This window comes from Equus quagga, chromosome 10, assembly GCF_021613505.1.
Source record: "Equus quagga isolate Etosha38 chromosome 10, UCLA_HA_Equagga_1.0, whole genome shotgun sequence".
In the NCBI taxonomy this organism is placed as follows: Eukaryota; Metazoa; Chordata; class Mammalia; order Perissodactyla; family Equidae; genus Equus; species Equus quagga.
In genome coordinates, this window is record NC_060276.1 from 40,511,334 (window position 1) to 40,534,249 (window position 22,916).

At 47.9% G+C, this 22,916-nt stretch overlaps 1 protein-coding gene across 1 annotated transcript; it reads left to right on the plus strand.

Annotated features, from left to right (window-relative positions):
- Positions 1 to 364: 364 nt before the first annotated feature.
- LOC124245845 (glycine receptor subunit alpha-4) lies at positions 365 to 22,892 on the plus strand. The gene is made up of 9 exons (XM_046673621.1): positions 365 to 736; positions 4,268 to 4,398; positions 4,683 to 4,750; positions 5,386 to 5,609; positions 5,748 to 5,830; positions 7,354 to 7,494; positions 10,406 to 10,620; positions 15,301 to 15,450; positions 21,129 to 22,892. The coding sequence occupies exons 1-9, from the start codon at positions 666 to 668 to the stop codon at positions 21,417 to 21,419; spliced, it is 1,374 nt and encodes a 457-aa protein (XP_046529577.1). The 5' UTR covers positions 365 to 665; the 3' UTR covers positions 21,420 to 22,892.
- Positions 22,893 to 22,916: the final 24 nt, after the last annotated feature.

The window sequence follows — 22,916 nt, forward strand, 5'->3', positions numbered from 1 at the left end:
CCTTAAAATATCATTAGGACTTCACAGTTCGGGCCTCAGCTTGGCTCCAGGTTAAAAGGGAAGCTGCTGGGGAGGGGGAGCAGGACAGCCCGCAGGCACTCCTCCAGCTGGAGAGTTAGAAGCTGGATAGAACACCTCCGGCCCTCTCCCAGGGGCAGCAGCAGCCCAAGCTCCTCCCGGCCACATGGACACGCTCTCGGAACCCCACTCCAGCTGCAGGCGACTGTGCCTTTAAATTGCTGCTTTCGGAGGGTGCATCTGGGGGGAGGTGAGAGGGAGGGAAACCTCCTACCAGTCTCCCTCCTCCCTCCCCTCCAAGACTCTCCGGGGTTTGGAGAGTGATTGCTGCCCAAAGAGAATCTCCTTCGGCTCCCCAGTAAGCAAGCTGAGGCCCTCCGGTGCCCCAGGAGAGCCAGAGCAGGAGCCGGTAGGGTTATCTGTGTCAGGATCATTTCCAGGGGAATAGTTCTGGCCCCTGACTGGTAACGGCAGGGCAGAGGAGAAGAGAGCAGAAGAGGAGAGAGCGCAACTCCTAGCCCAGCCCCTGCGGGCTCCTTGTGAGCAGCCCAAGTTGGAGGAAGGCTCTATACTTTCGGGTTCCTCGCCAGGATATCCCCTCTCACCTTGGCAGCCAGGCTGAGAAAGGGCTCCAGGGTCCCCGCGGAATGAAAACTCTCGTTCCTGCAACCCTCTCCTTTCTTCTCCTCTGGACCCTGCCAAGGCAGGTCCTCCTCAGGTGAGCTGGGTGGGGGTGAGAAGGAGGTGCATGCAAACACTGGCCGGGGGCAGCAGGGGCTTCTGGCACGGTTTCCTCTAAGTTTGCAAAAAGCCCGCAGTCTGGAGGGTTTCAGGGGAGGACACACTCTTCCCCACTCATGACCCAGGAGCCTTTCATGAGGGATGTCAAGGCCCCAGGGCTGAGGGGAAAGCTTCCGAATGGGTGGGAGTTTCCTGGGCCTGGGTGGGAGGTAAGTAGCGGAGCCCCAGCATGGAAGCCATCTGTCCTGCCATCCAACCCTATCTCCCTACCAGCTTGGCCACACACTGTTGAGATCCCTAAAAATGACACCAACATCCGCCAGCTGCCCACCCAAGGGGCTTCAGGTAGCAAGGGTTTACCCAAAACTACATCAGAATGAAGCTGGGCTGACCAAACCCTGGCCCTCCACAGTCACCCTGCTTATGTCCACGTGGCTGCTTACTGTCTCTGGAGGGGCACTCAGTGGCAGTCATTTCCTGTGCTTGGGGGCAAGACACACTTTGGGCTCACTGTAAATGTTCCCCCACCCACTCCCACTTTGTCTTAGACCAGGAGCCAGTCTAGGTGGACAGAGTGAGCTGAGGAGGAAAGATGGCTCTACTTGAACTGAAGAGAAGTGCCTCCCAGGGCAATGGGGAGTGTCACCGCAATATCCTCCTCTTCTTGGGTCAAGGAGCATACCAGGACTGCTTGTCTCTGAGGAGTTTCCTGCCTTGCTGGTTACAGACACATTTGCTGGTAGGCAGGCAGGGACCCAGTGTGGGGCAGCAAACTTCTTAAGAGTGAAAAGCAACTCAAAGTGGAATGGAGCTCAGCTGGAGTTGATAGGAGGATGCAGGCAGAAGGGGGCACCTTGCTGGCCCTCCTGGAGAGGAGGCTGCCTCAAGGCCCAAGCTACCATGGCAGTATTCCCACTTGGGCTATTAGAGCAAGACAGGCCCTTAGGAAGTTTTGAGTCCAAGTCCTTCACGGTACATGCGGAAACGGAGGGGGGTGACCTGTCCAAGGTCACTCAGGTCCCAGTAGGAGAATCAGAGTTGTCTCCCCTCCCCACCCCAGGGCCTTGCGTGAGCTAGATTTTCAGCTCTGGAACTTCTCGGGTTGGGCCAGTGTTTGGGAATTTCCAGGAATGAAAGGAAGGAGCGGCTGCACACAGTGATTCTGCCCTCAGGTCCACAGACAAGGTAGCCCTGGAAAAGAGAAGCTGCAACAGGGGTTGAAGCCCGAGACAGCTAAGCCCAGAGCCTGTCCCACGGTCCTGGGCTGGGGCTAGTGGAAGAGGTGACCTGAGAGTGGGGCTAAGGATGATGGCTGCTCCGTGTGCAAGGCCATGTGACCTCATGGCAGGTGGCCAGTAGCAGCACCTGGCCAGTGTGGACGCCCTGTGGTGAAGCCATGAACTTCTGCTTGTTCCAACACCACCATCAGCCTCCTTGGAATTTCAGAGTCTGCTTAGGCCACCTGCTCTGGCAGCCTCTACTTTGGGCCAAGGTGGCCTCTGTTGCCAGGCTAAGGGCTTTCTCCTGCTCATGGGATGCAAGAAGGCAGGCAGGACTCTAGGAGGTCACGGTGTGGCTGCTCTGGACCTTCTCCCGTTCTAGTTCCTTAGCAGCCCACCCTGGGCCGCTTATATCAATCTATAGTGATAGATGGACTTAGTTCTGAAGCCAATAGCTCCGGGTTAGAGTCTTGGTTTACTGATTACTAGCTGCATGATCGTGAACCTGTCATTTCACCTTGCTGATCCTCCGTCTCTTCATCTACATAATGGGGATAGTAATACTACTTATTGAGAGGATCGATATGAGAATTAACTAGATAAGATGAATAAAGCATCTGGCATGGGGCCTTAGCTATTTATATTATTTTATTGCCACTGGCTGCTGCATAGATTTACTGAGAAAGAGGGACCCACCGGCTCATAGAGAGTCGGGCCCAGAAGGACAGCAGTCACCCTGCCTCCCAGCCCCACAGCGCAGCAGCGGTAGTGGCAGTGGAGAAGCTAGCTCTAGCACCTGGTGCAGTGATGACAGCAGGATGGAGCAGGAGGCACACACTCCAGCCAGAAGACCAGCCTGAGCTCAGCCCTGCTCCACCCCTGCACCCCATCTCTGCCCTCAAGGCTTTGCTGAGCTCCTGGTCCCTAGTCTACCTGAGGGTTGGCAAGCAGATAAGCAGGCCTGTGGAAGGGGCTTTGCTGCTTGTGGAGGAAAACTTGTCAGGGAGAAGGGGCTGGCCTCTAGTCTAGGCCAAAGCACACTGGCCACTTCCTCAAAATCAAGCTGTCAGGGGGAAAAAGATGGGAGTTGACCTTCACAGCATGGCCACTCTACTGGGAAGCTTTCCTGTGCCCCTAAAGCCCTGCTTCCCCATCTATTTTGTTGCCAAAGCGGGTTTACCTGCCTGAAGCTGCCGCAACCCTGAACTGAGGTCCAGCTCAAAACATAACTTCCTACTGGAGCAAACGTGAGAAGCCAAGCCTCCCTTTCTGGAAGCTGGCTCCCAGCTCCTGAACGGCTCAGCATGAAGGCCAAGTAACTGAAACCAACTCTCAGGGATGCAAGTTGTCCTCGGGCCTTCCCATCCTTGGGTAGGCCCCATGGGCAAAACATTGCAGCAGCCACATTATTTCCAGTGAGCCATCACTCTTCTTTGAGTGCTTAAAACACCTTCAGAAAAAGAACACTGGATGAGTCCTCAGCCTCAGGTTTGAGTCCTAACCCTGTTGCTTACCAGCTTTGAGACTTTGGGCCAGTCACTCCCCTTTTGTTTATTTATTTATTTATTTATTTATTTTAGATTCCACATATAAGTGAGATCATATGGTATTTGTCTTTCTCTGTCTAACTTATCTCACTTAGCATAATACTCTCTAGGTCCAGCCACGTTGTCACAAATGACAGGATTTTCTTCTTTTCTATGGCTGTATAATATTCCTCCGTGTGTGTGTGTCTCTGCGTGTGTGTGTACCACATCTTCTTTATCCATTCATCTGTTGATGGGCACTTAGGTTGTTTCCATGTCTTGATTATCGTGAATAATGCTGCTATGAACATGGGGTACGGATATCTTTTCAAGATCCTGATTTCAATTCCTTTGGATAAATACCCAGAAGTAGGATTGCTGGAAGATATGGTAGCTCTATTTTTAATTTTTTGAGGAAACTCCATAGTGGCTGTACCAATTTACATTCCCACAAGTCACCCCTCCTTTGTAAGCCTCAGTTTTCTCATCTGTAAACTGGAAATAACAGTCCTCACCCCCATCACACTGAGAATTATGAGGGTAAAAAGATCTAATATATGAGAAAGCAATTTTCTAGGACTAACTGGTTGGCTTATGACTGTTTCTGTCCTCATTTTGCAATGGGCTCCCAGAGACCCATCTTCTCCTATCTTCCTACCTGATGGGGAGACCAGCCAGGGGTGGGTGGGGACAGGGAACGAGAGGGTCTATGATAAATGCAGAAAACAGCTGGCTTCAGATTTCTTTATATCTTCTGTCTAGGGTGGCCTTGGCAAAAGAGGAAGTCAAATCTGGGACCAAGGGGTCCCAGCCCATGTCCCCCTCTGATTTCCTGGACAAGCTTATGGGGCGAACATCCGGATATGATGCCAGGATTCGACCCAATTTTAAAGGTAACAAGGATTCATCCTACAAAATTACCTCCCTCCCCACTCCTTTTCAGGGCACCCTGCCTAGCCAGCCCCTATTGCCTGCCCCAAGGACCGGAGGCTGGAGGTACAGGACTAGCTCTTAGGGCTCAAAAGGAGCCTCCCCTCACCATTGCCCATGGGCCTGTGTAGCTGGCATTGCCTTCTCCCAGCAGTGCCCCGGCTTCAAGGTCAGGAAAAGAGTCCTGGAAACTGTTCCGAGCCTCCTGGAATGCCCTGCCAATATAACTGTGCTTTGCTGCCCTTAGGCCCACCCGTGAACGTGACCTGCAACATCTTCATCAACAGTTTTGGCTCTGTCACTGAGACTACCATGGTGAGTAGTCTCCCCGTTCCCTGCTTCCATTCTACTGTGAATGGGAGAAGCCTACCAGACAGCAAGCCTTTCCTCCCTCTACTGTCCTTTACATGTTTCATGGTCATGGCTAAAGCCATGGAATGTGTGAAGTTGATCACTAAGAGGATATCTTTCCTCAGCCTGGGGTTTCATTGGCTACAGGCAGACTAGCCTAAGGAGCAGATGGTCAAGCATGGGAGGTAGCACAGGCTTTGGAATCAGACAAACCCACGTTCAAATCCTGACTCTACCATCTAATAGCTGTGTGACCTTAGGAAGTTTACTTAAATCTCTTTGTCTCAGTTTCCTTGTCTGTAAAATGAGGATCATAGCAGCACTCTCCTCACAGGGTTGGTGTGAGATTTAAATGAGATGATGTGTATAAAGAAAGCACTTAGCAGAGAGCCTGGAACATAGTAGGTGCTTAATAAATGTCTTTTCCCTTCCCGTTTTGCCATATCATCCCAAGGCAGACTCATTCTCCAGTAGAAAATGCCCACTGCCCCTAAGATGTGCTCCCAACATTTCTTCCTCGTGGTCCTCCTGCCCATGTAGGCTTGCTGGGCCCCTGGAATAGCACTGCCTCTGATGGGCTCATCTCTGCACACTCCCAGGACTATCGAGTGAATGTCTTCTTGCGGCAGCAGTGGAATGACCCACGCCTGGCCTACCGAGAGTATCCTGATGATTCACTGGACCTCGATCCCTCCATGCTGGACTCTATCTGGAAGCCAGACCTGTTTTTTGCCAATGAGAAAGGGGCCAACTTCCATGAGGTGACCACAGACAACAAGTTACTGCGCATCTTCAAGAATGGGAATGTGCTCTACAGCATCAGGTGCACCTGGTGGATGGCCAGGAGAGCTTGGGTCAAGGGGAAGAAGCTAGATAGAGGCTGAAGGGTGGGAAGAGGGTCCCCTGTGCTGTGTTGGGCCCCAGTAAGCTGAGGTCACTTCTTTCTTCCTGTCCCTGCCAGGCTGACCCTCATTTTGTCCTGCCCAATGGACCTCAAGAACTTCCCCATGGACATCCAGACCTGCACGATGCAGCTGGAGAGCTGTAAGTGTCTCTAGAGAGTCACAGAGCAAAGCCGGGAATGCCAGCTAGTTAACCCCTTCACATTATATTCCAGACAGGAAAAGGGCAACCCAGAGTAGGGAGGGACTTACCCAAGCACATAGTCAGTTGTTGGCACAGATGAGACTAGAAGCCAGGGCTCACTAACATCCAACCCAGTGTGTTTTCCCATCCCCACACTATTTGCTGGTCTGGCTGTTCCACAGGGCTGGAGAATGGGAAGGCACCAGCCTTACATAAAAAAGTGCTTGTGCTGGTTGTGGGGGACCATTTGAGGGGTGCTTCCTCTCCCCAAGGATATGTTCCCTCTCACAGTGCATGAAGTAATTCTATCTTTACTCCCCCTGAGTTAAGACATTCAAGATGCCTATAAAAGTGCCAAGTTGGCAGGGATGGGGTACTCTTGAACACAGGTAACTTTTGTAGAGAGGTGAGAGAGGACAGTTCTAGGCATAGGACAGTGCCCAGGGTGGCAAGGTCAGCCAAGGGCTACTCTATGGTAGGCGTGCCAGCCCATAGGGGTTGCCCCAATTGCAGAGAAGCCAAAGGATGGCAAGGATGGACCATCACCTGTGTCCACTCCTTTGCCATCATCTGGGCAAGGTGATATTGTGAGATCAGAAGACATCCACTTGGTCCTCAGAGAAGAAGGCTTGTCAGGCTGTTTCCAGCGTATAATAACAGTGATGAGTAGAATGTGTCCTATGCAGTCAGCTCTTTAGAGTTCGTAAACCACTTTCATGCCCAGGTTCTCATTACCCGCTACCAACAACTCTGAAAAGTAAGTGGAGCATTTTACAGAAGGGGCAGTGACTTGCCCCATGCCACACAGTTCCCCTGGGTCAAGGCCCTACACTGGACACCTGTGAGACTTGATGTTTCTGCTCCCATTTCCACCTGACATATGTGAATATGGTCGTATATGTGGCAGGAGTCTTCACCAACTGCTAGCTATCTGTCAGCACTTTGGCATAGTCAGATGTTAGTTCTCAATTTGCCCCAGTTTGGGGCCCTGGCTAGGAGTCTGTGGTGTGCATTGTCCCATGCACGACTGGCAGGGTATAAATAGCTCTCTCCTCCCTAGGGTGAGGCGGCAGAAGCCCTGGCACTGAGGCTGGCTCAGCTTGAGACATGTGGTCCGTACACATGCTTACTCCCCTGGGTTTCAGATATGGCAGGAGGTTCCCAGCTGGGTTCCTTGACATCTTTCCAACCCTTTTGACCTGCTTTCTAGATTTTCCAGAATAATTTCTCTTTGGGCCTTGCTAAAGCTTGAGAATTAGGTAGGAGGGGAGTCTGGAATCTTTCTGATTTACTTGCTTAGGATGGGCCCATGAAGCAATTGACCAAGTACCCTCTTCAGCGGTTTCCATTTCCAAGATGAGCATGAAGCTCCTAAAACCCAAGCTTTACTCCTCATCCTTTTCTGCCAGTTCTAACCTTTTCCCTATCCCATAACCCAGCAGCCACACTCTGCAGCCCTCTGCCATCTCTGTTACTTTCAGTTGGCTACACCATGAATGACCTTGTGTTTGAGTGGCTGGAAGATGCTCCGGCTGTCCAAGTGGCTGAGGGGCTGACTCTGCCCCAGTTTATCTTGCGGGATGAGAAGGACCTAGGCTACTGTACCAAGCACTACAACACAGGTAAAAACCCAGGATCTTTACTAGCTGTGAGCTAGAGGAGGGCCTCCAGATGGGAGGGAAGGGGGCAAGGCAGCCAGCCTCTATTGAAGGTCCAATCTGTGCCAGATGTGGTGCAAAGTGCTTCGTACACCTTATGTCATTATGAGGGATTATCAGCCCCATTTTCCGGAAAGGGAAACTGAGAATCTGAGAAGTTAAATCAATTGTCCAAGTCACACACCTAGTAAATGGCTGATTTAGAATTCAAATCCAGATCTGTTGAATTCCAAAGCCCACGTTCTTGTCTCTGTCGCATGCTGCAGAGCAAATGGGCCTGTGCCAGTGAGTGACAGGAGTGTCCCATCTGTTCTGGGGCCAACTTCTTGCAGAAGGTGGAGAATCTACATCTAGGAGTAGTCAATGGCTGTACTGAACCGAGAGAGAATAGGCATCAGGGCACCAGCCAGTTTACCGCCCACACCTCCTACTGCTGCCACCACTGCCCAACTCTTTTGAACTGGCTTGTTTTCTCAGGTGTGAAACATGGGCCAGGAAGTAGAGAGAGGTTGCTTTTCTAGCCTAAGCATCTGCTCCCTGCAGCTTCCCTAAGAGCTACTTGTTCTTCATTTCCCTTGGTGATCTGGCCACAAAGAAAGAGCTATGACCTTGAGATAGAGACCAGAGGCTGAAGAGGGGAGATCCTGGGTACCTTCTATGGTGTGCTGACATGCTTTGGGTGCCACCCTACGAATATGTGTGTTCGTGTATGTGGGGGCGCCTGGAGTAGGAAAACGAATAGGTCATTGAATTTAGAAAGTGCTGGTCAAAGTGGAAATTGACATAACCTTCTTTGGGGAAAAAATGGCAATTTGTATGCAGGTCAGTAGTCTTCAAACTTTGGTGTGCATTATACTCCCCTGGGGAGCTTGTTAAAAAGTTGAGTCCTGGGCTCTACCTCTCAGAGATTTTGATTACATATGCTAGGAGAGATGCCTGGAAATCTGCATTTGAACAAGCATCCTGAGGATTCTGATGCAAGTGGTCCAGGGGGCACACTTTGAGAAACTTTAGTCTAGAAGCTAAATTTTTTTTTGTACATGTTTATCCAGGAATCTCACTCCTTGGAATTTATTATAAGGAAATATTCCAAAATATCTTATTGACTTTAGACCCCAAGAGGGCTCTGGGTCACTGTTTATACCAGCAAAAACTTAGAACTGTTCTAAATATCCACCAATAGGGCAGAGGTTTAAGTAAATTACACAGTGCATCTGCTTGGTAGGATGTTATCCAGACATTAAAAAGGACGCTTGCAAGGTGCTTATATCAACATGGGAAAGTACAAGTGAAAAAGGCTAAGATTCAAAGTTATACACACAGAATGATTATTTTGTGGTAAAAGAAACAAATCAAAAGCACCTGTTTAAAAATCCTGGAAGGAAACAGCACTAAATGTTTCTAAAGTCATGTGATACAATGGATAAGAGCAAGCAGTCTGGAGTCTGATAGAGCTAAGTTTGAATTCTGGCTCCACCATTTACTGGTTGGGTGCCCTTGAGAAACATAATTTAATCTCTTTGACCCTCAGTATCCCTATCTGTAAAATGGAAAATAATAATTTTACATGCCCTAAAGTGTTGTCATGAGATTTAAATGAGAGAAACTGGATAAAGTCAGGCCACTTAGTAGGGGCTTGGTAAGTGTTAGCTGACGAATATTATTATTCCTTTTCCACCTCTCACTTTTTTTCTATACTAAACAAGTGTTAATTTTGTCATTAAAAACCAAACCACTATTATGGCGTCGGTGGGGGGGGGGGAGGAAGGAAGGAAAATGTGGGTACCTAGCAAAGGCATGTCACTGCAAGAAGCAGGGAGTGGGGTGAGGTGGAGTAGACTCAAAGAACAATAAGAGATCACAGTATCACACGGCATGTCAAAGCCGTAATCAGTCACTGATGAAATTGCTAGCCTTGAGGAATCAGACAGGCCTGATAAGAGCAAGCCTAGGCCAGAATAAAATAACAATATACACACCCTCTGCTTTTTGCTTTGCCTATCCTAAACCTCTGCTGCTGGGAGAAGCTCTGAGCTAGTGTTTTCTTAGCCTTGGGGCATGGGAAGCAGAGTAACGTGAAGATGGCTGGCCAAGGAGGCAGAGCATTAGTACACGTGCCTGGGGCCAATGCACTTTTTGTTGGTGGAATAGAGTACTGCTGCCTGATGCTCTATGGGAACCTGCTGCCCACTGTCCAGAGCTGGTCTCTTTTGGACATTGTGTCCAGATGTTTGCTATCTGTCTGTTCTCACTTGCTTAAGACACAGACAGTGTCTATTTCAGTGAATTGTTGTTGCTAGAGAGCTTCTGGGGTACCAGCAAGCTCAAGCAAGGCTGCTGTGATTTAAGTGGAGTGTAAGCTCATTGCTTTGTTAATAATCATAATAGTACCAGCTACCTATGTGCTCAACACCTCAAACACATTATCTCATTTAAATCCTACACTAGCCCACTGATGATGGAGTTGATATTGTTAATACTCTGTGTTACAGGCAAGGAAACTGAAGCCCACAAAGCTTGGGTGTTTTGCCTGAGGTCACACAGCTAGTAAGTGGAAGGGTCAGGATTCAAACCTAGGCGGTCTGGCTCTGGAGCCTTCTTGCTCTTAATCCTGTTGCTGTGCTGTCCTGTGGAAGGTCTTCTGCTGGAAACTGAAGTGCCAGGGTCAAGAGGTCAAGTCTTTGGTGGCTGCTCTGAGAGCTTCCTCAGAACATACACCTGGTGCTCCCTGGGGCCATTTTGAAAGGCTCATTTATTGGCCCAGCTGAGGTGCCCGGAGGCTGGCCCATGGGGATAGGGCTGCCTTAGTCCTGCCCCTCAGGCTCAGCTGCAGGCTGGGAACCTGGTGCCTGATACCTCACCTCTTTCCTTGCAGGGAAATTCACCTGCATCGAGGTAAAGTTTCACCTGGAACGGCAGATGGGCTACTATCTGATTCAGATGTACATCCCCAGCCTACTCATCGTCATCTTGTCCTGGGTCTCCTTCTGGATCAACATGGATGCTGCCCCTGCCCGTGTGGGCCTAGGCATCACCACCGTGCTCACCATGACAACTCAGAGCTCTGGCTCCCGGGCCTCTTTGCCTAAGGTGAAGAGACATGCAAGGGAACTTGCTTGCTTAGAGCTCGCCATTTCCCATTCATCCCCTGTTCCCTCCTGCTCACTATTTTCCTTGGATTTAAGGTAGAGAAGAGCCATTGAGCAAGAGCAGGTGGCCTGCATTCTCTTCCCCCACAACATACTGCTAATAACATAATAACATGCTAACAGTGTGGAAGCGGGGGTTGCAGATGCTGTCTGGCTAGGGAACAAGTAGAGACAGTGCTTGACTTACTTTGACTTTCATCAGGAAATACTAGCATGTCCAAGATCAAAAGACTCTTAGCGAGTAGAAAGTCCTACTCCCTCATGGTACAGATGAGGACAATGCAGCTCAGAGAAATAGAATGACCTTCTCAAGGTCATGCTCCACAAGAAACAATCAAAGAAATACAAGGATTTCAAACCGACATCTATATCTTACTTTGTCGGAAATCGGATACTATTACCAAGAGCTCTAGAGACACTACCCATTCTTTTGCAGTGGGAAAATTTTGAGGTAGCAAATAGTAATTAAAGTCAGTGGACTCTGGTTATCCTGGATTATGCAGAGAGCTTTGTGCTGACGTGACTGGGCCCAGGGTCTCCCTGCCTTGTGTCATCATGTAGAGAATTTAGAGGTCACCTCAAAGCCCTTACAGTCAGAAAGACTCTGAGAAAATCAGGGAGCAACCCCATTTTAGTCAATTAATATTTATTGAGCATGTACTATGAACCAGGCATTGTATTAGGCCGTGGAGAAATAATGGGAAACAAAAACAACGCAGTTGCTTGTGGATCTAAAGTGAACATATTCCCTCTTGCTCTGATTTGATAGGAACCAGGCCCTGATCTCCCATCTCCTAGAGCTTATTCCTAAGAAGACATTCACCGGAGACTTAAGCGGGGGTAATCTGGGCATCCGTGGTGAATTTATAGATTCACTGTACGGGGACAGGAGGTGTGTGGTAGTTAAGGGTAAGAGATTAGACTCAAGCAGATTTCAGTTTAAGTCCCAGCCTCATCATTTACTAATGGTGATCTTAGGTAAATTCTTTAACCTCTCAATCTCCTTGCCTGTAACATGGGAATAAGAATATTACCTCTTCCACAGGGTTATTGCAAGAAATAAATAAGATAATGTATTAACACAGAGAACAGTGTTTGGCACATAATAGCCACTCAATAAATTTTAGTTATTGTGATTATTAGATGTCTGGGTGGAAAGAACTGAGTGGTGGACCTAGGGCTATAGCAGCTGGTGGTGTTCCCAATTACTTTTGAGTTGCCAGGAAATCTTTGAGATGGCCCTAAGCCCTCTAGGGATAAATGGTGACAAAACCCAGATTAGGATCAAGATCAAAACCCAAATCAGGGGAAGTTGTCAGAGATCATTTCCTATAAATGTGTTTCCTATGTGAGCAGGGATATTGAAGAGGCTCTGAGAGGCCTCTTCAATAGCCAGGGCTTAGGCAAGGGCTATACAACCAGACAGGGCTGTGATGGCCATGTTGTGGTAGTGGTCTTGTAGGAAAACTAGAGGCAGAAAAGTAGCTCAGACCTAGGAACCCTGGCCTAGCTTATTGCCGCTACCACACAAGAAGGAGATTCTTCTCTAACTCAGGAAGGTGCTGCAATTTATGCCTTATTCTTACCAAGAGAACTTCCTTCTCCAGTCCCCTCCTGTGAGCAAGCACAATCCATTTACTCACAGGAATCACTTAGTTTCCTCATTTGGAAAAAATGGACTTTGTTGGAGGGTTTTTTTTTTTCTCCTGAGGAAGATTAGCCCTGAGCTAACATCTGCTGCCAATCCTCCTCTTTTTTGCTGAGGAAGACTGGCCCTGAGCTAACATCTGTGCCCATCTTCCCCTTCTTTATATGTGAGATGCCTATCACAGCATGGCTTGACAAGTGGTGCTTAGGTCCACACCCGGCATCCGAACCAGCGAACCCTGGGCCACCAAAGCAGAATATGCAAACTTAACTGCTGCGCCACCAGGCCAGCCCCTGTTGGAAGGGGTTTTTTTGCAGTATTTGGTGCCTTCTCATCAGATTTTGATGAACTTTTCATGGCCTCATTGGCCAGTAAGCAAACTATGTAGGTATGACCCCAAACCAAATAGCTTCATTGGCCAGCCCCACAGAACAAGGAACTGAGTAACTCAGGGGGCTTCTGCTCACTCTTGAGTCTGTGCAACATTAGATTTGGTAGGAGCCCTAGAGAAAGAGGTGGGGCTGGGTCAATGGCTTCTGAAAGTCACACCAATCCCACCCCAATAGGACTCGAGTGTCCAGGATAAGAGAAGCAGAGGCTCACTTTTTAAGGGAACTCAGCTGGGATGGCCACTTCTGATGCCCCCAGGAAACCACTCCTTTGTCTGTTTGGGGGATCCCAAAGGCACCAATCACTGTCTTCTTACCAGGCTCTTGATCTACACAACTGCAGGTGGCTCAGTACAGAATGGAAGAGCTAAGTGAAAATTTCTACCAGAGACTGGTAGAAAATTTTTACTCTGGTAGAAAATTTCTACCAGAGATTAGACCTAAAGTTGCAAGAAGGAGGAGGGACCCAATTCTCTTGAGAACCTGTAATCTAAATGGCTCACAGTTCTTGGGGCAGGTAGTAGCAAGGAGGGGAAAAAAGAGCAAACATAACCAGTAGAGACAAATACATTGCTAACCCATCTCCTTGGGAGACTACTGAAATGGTTCATCATGGCAGGGTCATAGATTGCCAGGGGCGAGATGAGGCTGAAGAAGTAGGCAGGGCCTAAATGTCATGCTAAGGGGAGCATAGACTATATTGTAAAGGTAACGGAGAGCCATTGAAGGGTTGTTAGCAGAGGAGAGATATGATCAGATTTACATTTTGAAAACAAAAACTCTGGCTGCTGTTTGGAGAACAGATTGGAGGTGGCAAGCAGAGATGCAGGGAGACCATTTAGGAAACGGTTGCGGTCCTTCAGATGAGCTAGGGTAGTGAGAGGATGGATTCCAGACATATTTAAGATGTGTTATTAACACAACCATCATTAACAAGGCTTTTCTCCTGCTGTTTAAGGGGTCTTTTTCTTTTAGTGGTCCAAAACCTTTCATGGCCCTCCCTGTCATTACCTCATTATTGATCTTCATAGCAGACTTGACGACATCCCTGGGGGCACAGTGAGACTGGGAAATGGTGAATGAACTAAGATGCCCTCTTAGTAGGTGGCAAAGTGGAAATACCAAAGGATGCTTAATCAGAGATGCCTAGCAACCCACCACCACTACTCACCAAAGTGGAATTTCCCTAAAAGAGCAGGGTTTCTCAACTTAGCACTATAGCCATTTGGGGCTAGAGAATTCCTTGTTGTGTTTGTAGGGAAGGAGGCAGGTGTCCTGTGTATTGTAGGATATTTAGCAGTGTTCCTGGCCTCCAACCACTGGATGCCAATAGCTACCATTACCCTAAAATTGTGCAACCAAAAACGTCTACAAACATTGCTGAATAGCCCTGGTAGGGGGCAGGAAGAATCATTCCAGGTTAAGAACCACTGAGGTGGAAGGTTTATCCAGTGAGACCTGCTCCTTACCTGGAGCCTGCAGCACCCTCAGTATCCAACATAGCAGAGGCTAGTGAAAGAGGTTGTATGTCATGAATTCTACTCCAGCAGGAGAGCCCCATAGAGTGAGCTCAGCAGCTCAAAACTATGTGGGGAGTTGATCTGATTGAGGAGGTGAAAGGACTCTGTAAACTTGAGTTCTGTCCCCCATCTCCTGGCCCCACCCAACTGCAACCCTGCTCCAGGAGAGGTAAGTGTCCAATCTTCACAAAGGAAATGGTAGAGAAAAGTATTTAAAGGCTGCTAAGGCAGGTAGTGAGAGGACAGAACTAGGGACTGGATAGGCAGATGCCAACAGTGCCTTGAAAGCAGAAAAGTGTCCATAGCCGAGGGTGGGTGGCGCTCCCTTGGGATCTCTGCCCTGTTCTGCTCTTCACTGTGAGAGAGGAGGCCTCAGCTCACTACTGCGCTCAGTTCCTCAGCAGAAGAGCAGCAGGAAAAACTACAGGGTCAAGGGAAGAATCGGGGTGGAGGAGGGAAAGGAAGGAACTCCTAGTCTGATATTGAGACTGCAGCCTAGGCGACTGGCAGTGCCACTGAATAGAAAGCCCAGAACCCCCAAGTCCTAGTGCCACCTTCTCCCTGGGTAATCTTGGCTAAGACTTTTCCTCTCTAGACCTCAAGTGTCCTCACGTGTCTCATATGGGACTGACAAACTCTGCCTGATTCCCACCATGGCTCTGAGGATCCTAGGAGATATCAGAGGGCAAACAAATGCAACGTTCATGTTCATTGCTGTTTATTGAAAGAACAGAATCAGAAGAAGACAAGAATGAAAAGAATAATAAGAAGCAGAAGCAAAAGTACAGAAAGAATAAAGAAATAAAGGAAAAGAAGTATAGGGAGGACAGGCAGATGGAAGTGGAAGGTGGAGAGTGCAGAGAGGTGAAGGATGATGGGTAGCCCGATCTCTTTGATATGGGCCTCCAGACAACGGGACAAATCTTGAAAAGCTTCTTTAAAAACCAGAAAAAATTCAGGATAAAACTGAAGAAGAGGAGGCAGTCGATATGGGCTGGCAACGCACTGAAGAGGCCATGGAAGGACTCCAAGAAAGATGACTATGCTGTTGATGGATGTTGCAGGTGTCCTACGTGAAGGCAATCGACATCTGGATGGCTGTGTGCCTGCTCTTTGTATTCGCTGCCCTGCTGGAGTACGCTGCTGTCAATTTTGTCTCCCGTCAGCATAAGGAATTCATGCGACTTCGAAGAAGGCAGAGGCGCCAACACATGGTGAGTATAACTAGGGAGGGGCCCACTTCCTTTCTCCTTTGGACTCCTTCCTTACTACTCTTCCCACAAACCAAGACCTGACCTAGGGCTGCGAAGACTAGCCAGGCAATCAGGAACCCTGGATTCTAGTCCCAGGCTGGTCACAGATAAGCTAAGTACTTTAACCCCTTTGATTCCATTTCTTTATCTGTCCAATGGGACATTAATCCCTGTAGGGAAGTCTGTAGAGTGATTAAGAGTGCACAGTGCCTGGCACATAGTAAGCACTGAGAAAATGTTAGCCAGTATTAGAACCTTATCAAGTTAGTCAATATGAGATTGCTTTGAGAATTAATAATGAGTGCTCCTGGCTCTCCCCTCTCCCAGGAGGAAGTACCCCAGATTGTCATACACTGAGTCGTGGTTAAGAATTAAAGGGTCAGGCATTGGTGCCTTTCTAGGGGAGTATTATAAAAGGGTCCCCATAGCTAAGCTGGAATTGAAAAACCACTACTTGCCTCTTCTGGCTGTTGGATTTCTTCACCTTGATCTTCAATAGGTGCATCAGAGTTGTTGGATGTGAGCTGTTGTTCTCCCTCACTCTTGTTCACTAACCCCATTTCTTCTACAGTAGAATGATCACCTGGGGAAATACAGTAGAGATCATGTCGTCATGACAACAGAGGCAGTTTACCCCCGATTGCCCGGACAATAGGTGCTAGGTACGTTGTCACGACAACAGAGGTGCCTGGGCCACTCTCACAGAAGCAAGTGCCCAATTATGAGCAAAGTTGAAAATCTATTCTGAGCTACATTCTGGTCCATTAATCATCAGACACAGAGTTCCGGTCTATCTTGAGACCTGACTCCTTGATTTCTGCCTAAACTGGGGACTCTAAAGCCAAAGAAGCAAGCTCATATGACCTCTGAGGGGAGGGGAAAAATGATCTGAGCCCACTGGCTCTAGCCTCTTGGCCACTCTAGCTCTAAGGCTCTTCTCTCCTCCTAACCCCTACCTCCCACCTCAGCTGCTCCTGGGCTATCTCTACCATATAGCCACACTAAAAATAATTCACAAACTACCTTTGAGATTTCATGTCACTTGCTAAGGTCCGTTTCTGCTGAGGGCAGGGCTCCTGTCTCATCTAGCGGTTTGTCAGAATTTGTCAATTCTTGCCCAGCTTTAGTCCTTTAGATGGGCCCTGGGAAACATGCCCTCTAGTGGATTGATCCACAACAGCATCTCCTAGAGTAAGACCCATTCTTCAAGAGACCTAAAAGCCTTTCCTATCCCATGCTGAGGATTAGAAAAAATATACAGACTTAGCAGAAGGGCAAGAAAAGAGGATGTACTCTTTTCTAAGCTAACTGTCTCCACCACCTCTTTAGCTGTGTCAAATTGGCCTGCAGGTACCAAAATCTTATCTTTATAGCGGTTTCGATCTTGACGCCTTCTCAGTGCCTACCTTGGAAAAGAAGAGCAAGCTGCCAAACTGTTCCAGAGTTCTTTTGCCAGCTAAATCGCCTGTGTTGATGTCCTAGCAACAGACAACTGCCGCGGTTTCTGTAGAGCTACTCCAGGTTGACACTAGTCCCACTCCTTTCCCTGTACCTCTCTAACCCCCAACTGCCCATAGCCTACCCGCTTCCTGGTCATATATAGGTTGGTCATGATCTCATAGTGGAGTCTGTCATAGCCAGTGCTCAATTATTACAAAGTTGTAACAGCAGCCTGGGCCTTCCCTGCTTAGGCTCCTGGGTCCTGCTTGAAAGTGGACTGGGCTTATTATTAATGTAAATAAAACCTGAAAATTAAAAGCAGTGCCATTAGTCATGTCCCTTTTCAAGTTTCCTAAAGCCACTGCCATCCCAGTGGAACTGTAGTGGGAATCCTGGAGGTCACCGAGCAGGCTGGCAAAAGTTGATGCAGAGTTAATCCATCTCTAGAAACTCTCTCTGGGCCCTGCTGTTCCAGCTAGAGAAGCAGAAGCCTTCAGTCAGAGAAGAGCCCTCTTGAGGAAGGGGAGAGAATCCATGTGATTTTCAGGGATCCCTTAGTCAAGAGCAAGTAAGGAGTATTCTAGGAGCCAGTGGGCTGTTCACCCAGCTCCAGGCTTAATCCTGTTCTTCTCTAATCTCTCTTCAACCATCCATCTCCACTGTGTGGTGGTCTGCTTCCACATCACTCTTTAAAGTGGTTTAATTTTTTTCCACATATTTCTGCTTTGTCTTCCCAGCTAGTCTATAAGCTTCAGAGGGAAGAGTCTGTCTCTCTTTTTCATAGCCTCAACAGGCCCTAGCACCAGACTCTGGACACAGCAGCCATGTAACCCAGTCCACCAACCTTTGCAGGCTGACTGGCTAGGGCTGTCTTTCAAGCTGGACAAAGAGGAAGCCTTGCCATTATTAATAGAATAACTTGAGAAATGGAAGACATTTCAAAATACTGCCAAGTCCTTTCAGAGGCTTGGTCCCTGAACTCTGCTTACTCTCTCTCCATCCCCCAGCACCCTCTCCTATTCTTCATTCTCGGCTCTTCTCTTTGCTTCAGTACACATCCCCTAATAGCTATCACTCTTTCCCATATCCACACCTCACCTCCCATACTGTGCATTCCCTCCCCAAATTGGCTTTGGAATATCTTTCCTCTCTTGCTCCCCAGCCCTCCTCCCCCGTAGATAGCTGCAACAAAAGTGTTCTATTTCAACAGCCATGGAAGCCACAAAGTTACGTTTAAGTCTCCATTGTCCCTCCTCAACACACACACACACCCTCCTCAGAATTTGACTTCAATAGATAATACCCAAATCCAGGCCCTTCACCCTTGGATTACAGACCATTCATCTTTGCTCCCCTAACTACAAGTGGTACAACATATTAAAATCAAAAAGACCCAAGGGCAGCTTACTCTATTGGCTATATTTTCTATCCCATATGAAATAGCTTTTTCAGCCTGGGAAATATTTTCAAATAATTCCCTTTAGATTTACTGATTGGAGAAAAGGGGAAATACCTGGATCTGTAGAAACAGAAACAGCAGTTGGATTCACCTTCCTCTTTCAAAACTTTTTGAAAACAAACATATTCCGTGGTTGTATCCTCTAGCCGGGGGGCTGAGGGGATTGGGACAAGCAGTGGGGAACAGGCGGTCTGAGGGACCCTGAACTGGAAAGCAAAAGAGAAAATCATTTTCTTTATCCCCTCATTTTTCGATTACTTGGGAGATATTTTGTTTGCCTCTGGTCGTTCATCTCTAAAATGGGTCCAGCACAACCTCCCTGGTAGGAAGAGTGTGAAGATGAATTAGAGAATACAGGTGAGGGGCGCCAAGGCCTTTGGTGACTGAGGCTCTGTAAATACTTTTGAGCAGAGAGCTAAGACTGCCCCACTACAGTGACTCAGGGGCGAAGCACAATCACAGTAGTGAATTGCCTCTGGTCTACGCATGTACAACTCTCTCCACAGAGACTGGCAAAATCAAGAATTGTGTAGCAAAGCTCCCTGGTGGGCAGACTTAGATTTTTTCCCTATACCAAAGGTGCCACTCTTTCTAGAAGCTGAAGGGCACCAGGCCATTGTGCAGGAGTGGGACAAAGAGTAATCCTTTTTCCTGCCAAGCACTTTGTAACTGAGGAAGATTCTCTTCTGAGTAGACTCTTCAGTTTGAGACCCTGAGAGGATGCTGGCTTCATGAGAACAAAGCCATTCCCTGTCCTATATTCTGAAGCATGTGGCTCATCACTCCATTCATTCATTCAGCTGATATCTACTGAGTGCCTACTAGATGCCCGGCGATGTGCTAGGCAGTGGGGATACTGCAGTGAACAAGACTGATGCCTTTCCCAAGTTCGTGCTATGAACCCACAGGAAGCAGAGAAAGAGATACAATCTGTTGGTGAATCTCTGGCCTGAGTTTGCCTGCTCCTGATGCCCAATGACAGGCCAGGCCTTCTGGTGATGCAATAATCCAGGGTTACTGGGACCCACCACACCAACATCTCATCTACAGAGCCACTTATCAATGTGTTACCATAGCTGCAGAGGTCCCATTATAAAGACCCTATAATGTCTAACTGCACAGTGTGTGTAAAATCTACTTTTCCACATTTTAGGTATATCTATGTCACATCCATTCAATGTATATGTTCTTTATTCTTATAAGTTGTAGTAAGTGCCTCAGGTAGCTGTAGGGTGACGAACTCTTCCCGGTTTGCCTTTGACTTCCCCGTTTTAGCATTGAAAGTCCCAAGTCACAGGAAGCCCTCAGTCCTGGACAAACCAAGATGGTAGTGGACATCATCCCACAGAGGGCATCTCACGTCAGGTGATTTGTTAGATAGCTGAGGCTTTTACTCCCTTAAACATCAATACTTTTAAAAACTTCAACCATCTCTGAAGGAAGTATTTCTAGGTTCGGTTGTACATTTACCTTCCTCTGTCTAATTTCCAGGCTGTGAACCATCAATTCTGATAGCAGTGTGTCCTTTAGAAACAGAGAAAATTAGGCATGTTTGGGTTGTATATAAACTTCATGAATAGGCTCTGAGTGGAGGCCTGGTGGGCTCTTAAGTGAGCAAAGCTTTCTCTATTGATCGCTCAGAGGCTTTGGTTCTCTCTCTGGCTCGCTCGCTCACTCACTATCACTATCACTATCCATCTTTCTGTCTTTACTTCAGGGCTCTCAGCTGTGTTATAGCTACTTAGGGTTTTCACCTCACTATTGGATAAATGAACTTTGTGTAGTCTGCTACATTATGTAGTGCTTATATAAAATTTACCTCCTCAGGGGCCGGCCCAGTGGTGCAGTGGTTCAGTTCCCACCTTCCGCTTTGGCAGCCCGGGGTCCGACGGTTTGGATCCAAGGTGCGGACATGGCACCGCTCATCAAGCCATGCGGTGGCCCACACATAAAGTAGAGGAAGGTGGGCATGATGTTAGCTCAGGGCCAGTCTTCCTCAGCAAAAAGAGGAGGATTGGTGGCAGATGTTAGGTCAGGGCTGATCTTCCTCAAAAAAAAAAAAAATTACCTCCTCAGTATTACTGTGTTCATCATAATGCATGTATTGTACATGAATGGAATGTGTATTGGGTAATACATGTTACCCTAGATGTACTGACCCCTATGTCAAAATCTGCTGATTGGCAGAGAAGCACTTGTATCTGCAACAGAGTAATCAGCTTTACCCTAATTTGGAAAACCCACTAGGTTATTGAAAACTTTTGGAATTTTCAGCTTTGAGTTGAGATAGCACAAGGAGAATTAATTCTGCAGCTTTTGAAAGTCATTAAAGTCAAGTTCACCAAGTCTAAATATCTCAGCTGTGCTTTCTAAAGCTTTCATTGTTCTGCTTATTCTGTTTCTTACCAGTCAGAGATAACTTGACTTTGAGATGCCCCTCTCACAGTGGGTTGGCACTTCACTGGTTTTTAGATGACTCTAGATGATGCTGTGCATTTTAAAAAGGCGGCTTGGGGCTTATCTGCAATTGGAATCATAACACATACCATACGTACCATACACAGCTGCTTAGCAGACATCTATCTCATCTGGCCATAAAAAAAGCATGCAATGGGCCTGCGTACCCAGCCACCCCATCTGCATAGCATCAACTATGACATATTTGTGTGTGGCCTTGTTGCTATCCCTCTGCTTTAGAAGTGTAACCTCAAATTCTGCCTTTTCTTCCATGTAATTCCAGGAGGAAGATATCATTCGAGAAAGTCGCTTCTATTTCCGTGGCTATGGCCTGGGCCACTGCCTGCAGGCAAGGGATGGAGGTCCAATGGAAGGGCCTGGCATTTATAGCCCCCAACCTCCAGCCCCTCTTCTGAAGGAGGCAGAAACCATGCGGAAACTCTATGTGGACCAAGCCAAGAGGATTGACACCATCTCCCGTGCTGTCTTCCCTTTCACTTTCCTCATCTTCAACATCTTCTACTGGGTTGTCTATAAAGTGCTACGGTCAGAAGATATCCACCAGGCACTGTGAATAGAGTGGAGGCCAGAGAGTCCAGCTGTTGGCTTCCTTCCTCCTAGGTGGGCTTTCCCCCTCTGTTAGATTCTATCAGGGGGTTGGACAGTTCCTTCCTGATCTCCCACTCAGAATTTCAACGGCCAATCCTGAAGCTATGGGGGTCTACACTGCATGGTGCCAATAGTAGCTGGACTTAGAAAGATGGCTTATCTACCCTAATCCAGATTTTCTCCGTGCTATCCCATTTCTCTTGAGAGTAAGTTTTGGCCGTGTTCCTGGGGCCGGGATGACCTTCTTCCCTTGCTGGAACCTCTCTGTTTTCCAGTTTTCTAGAGGAGAAGAGTCATACCGCTGCTACTAGATTCTGGTGTTTGTCATATTAATCTGCACCACTCTTCACCCTGCCACCTCCACCTAGAGCCTGGCCTGTACTGTGCCCTCTGTCCCTCCTACCATAGGCTCAAATAGGGAGTCTTTGCTGCCCACAAGTGCTGCCCTGGGTGACCCAGTCAGGTTTCCTTGTCTATGGGAGGAAGGCAAGGTGACAGGTTCCGTACCTTTCAGCAAGGTTGGAACAGTCATGAGCTGCGCTGGGATAGGGCATTGCTATACGACCCAAAAGAGATCTTCAAGTCTCCTAGGATGCTCAATACTGTCAGAACAGGGTCAGGAATCTTGGACTCTCGGAAAGCCCACCCTTCCAGATCCACCTGAATTTCCTGGTCTCAGAAATATTTGTTTTATTCTCTAACCAGCTAGTATGGCGGTAGGGTGTGTTTGGCTGCTAGGGAGTATAAAAAGAGAAAAATGCTTACTTTTTAAGAAACTTACTCAGTGATGCTAGGAAACTTTCAAGAAAAATGAGACCCAAGGTAGTAGGACCTAGGAGGAATAGGATACAGAAACTATCCTCAGAGAGATTTTTGTTGGCTGGACATTCATTTGTTTCTTCTTTTTCTCAAAGTCGCTTTATTTCCCAGAACCCTTCATTTCCAACTTGTTCATTCACCTCCTTTTAGTGGGCTAATAATAGTGTCATGCAACCTTTCCCGGGATAAAGTGGGCTTCAAAGTTCCTGGGGAGGAACTAGGCATATAGAGGACTCCTATCCTTGACAAACATTGACTTGGCCGACCTTAGGGTAGTAGTTGTAGAAGGTAGAGAGCCATGAATTGGAGTCCTTTCTTAACCCTTCTTTTGCTTCCCTTCTCCTTCCACAGTGAGGATGGGGAGCAGGCAGTGGAAGCTGCCAGAAATATCAGGATAGAGAGGGTGTGGGAGAACCCATTCAGGCCTGACATACGACTGGGACGTGGGGAAGCATGGGTCTGGTACACTGAGTCCTTTGAAGTGACCCAACTGTGAGGAATTGAAAAAGGGTGGGGCTAACAGCTGGAAGACAGAGGTGATCAAATGATTTCTTAAACATCTTGTCCTTTTCTCTGGACCTACAATAATTAACTATGTGAGTCCAATCTCTCTCTCTCTCTCTCTCTCTCCCCCGCCCTCCCT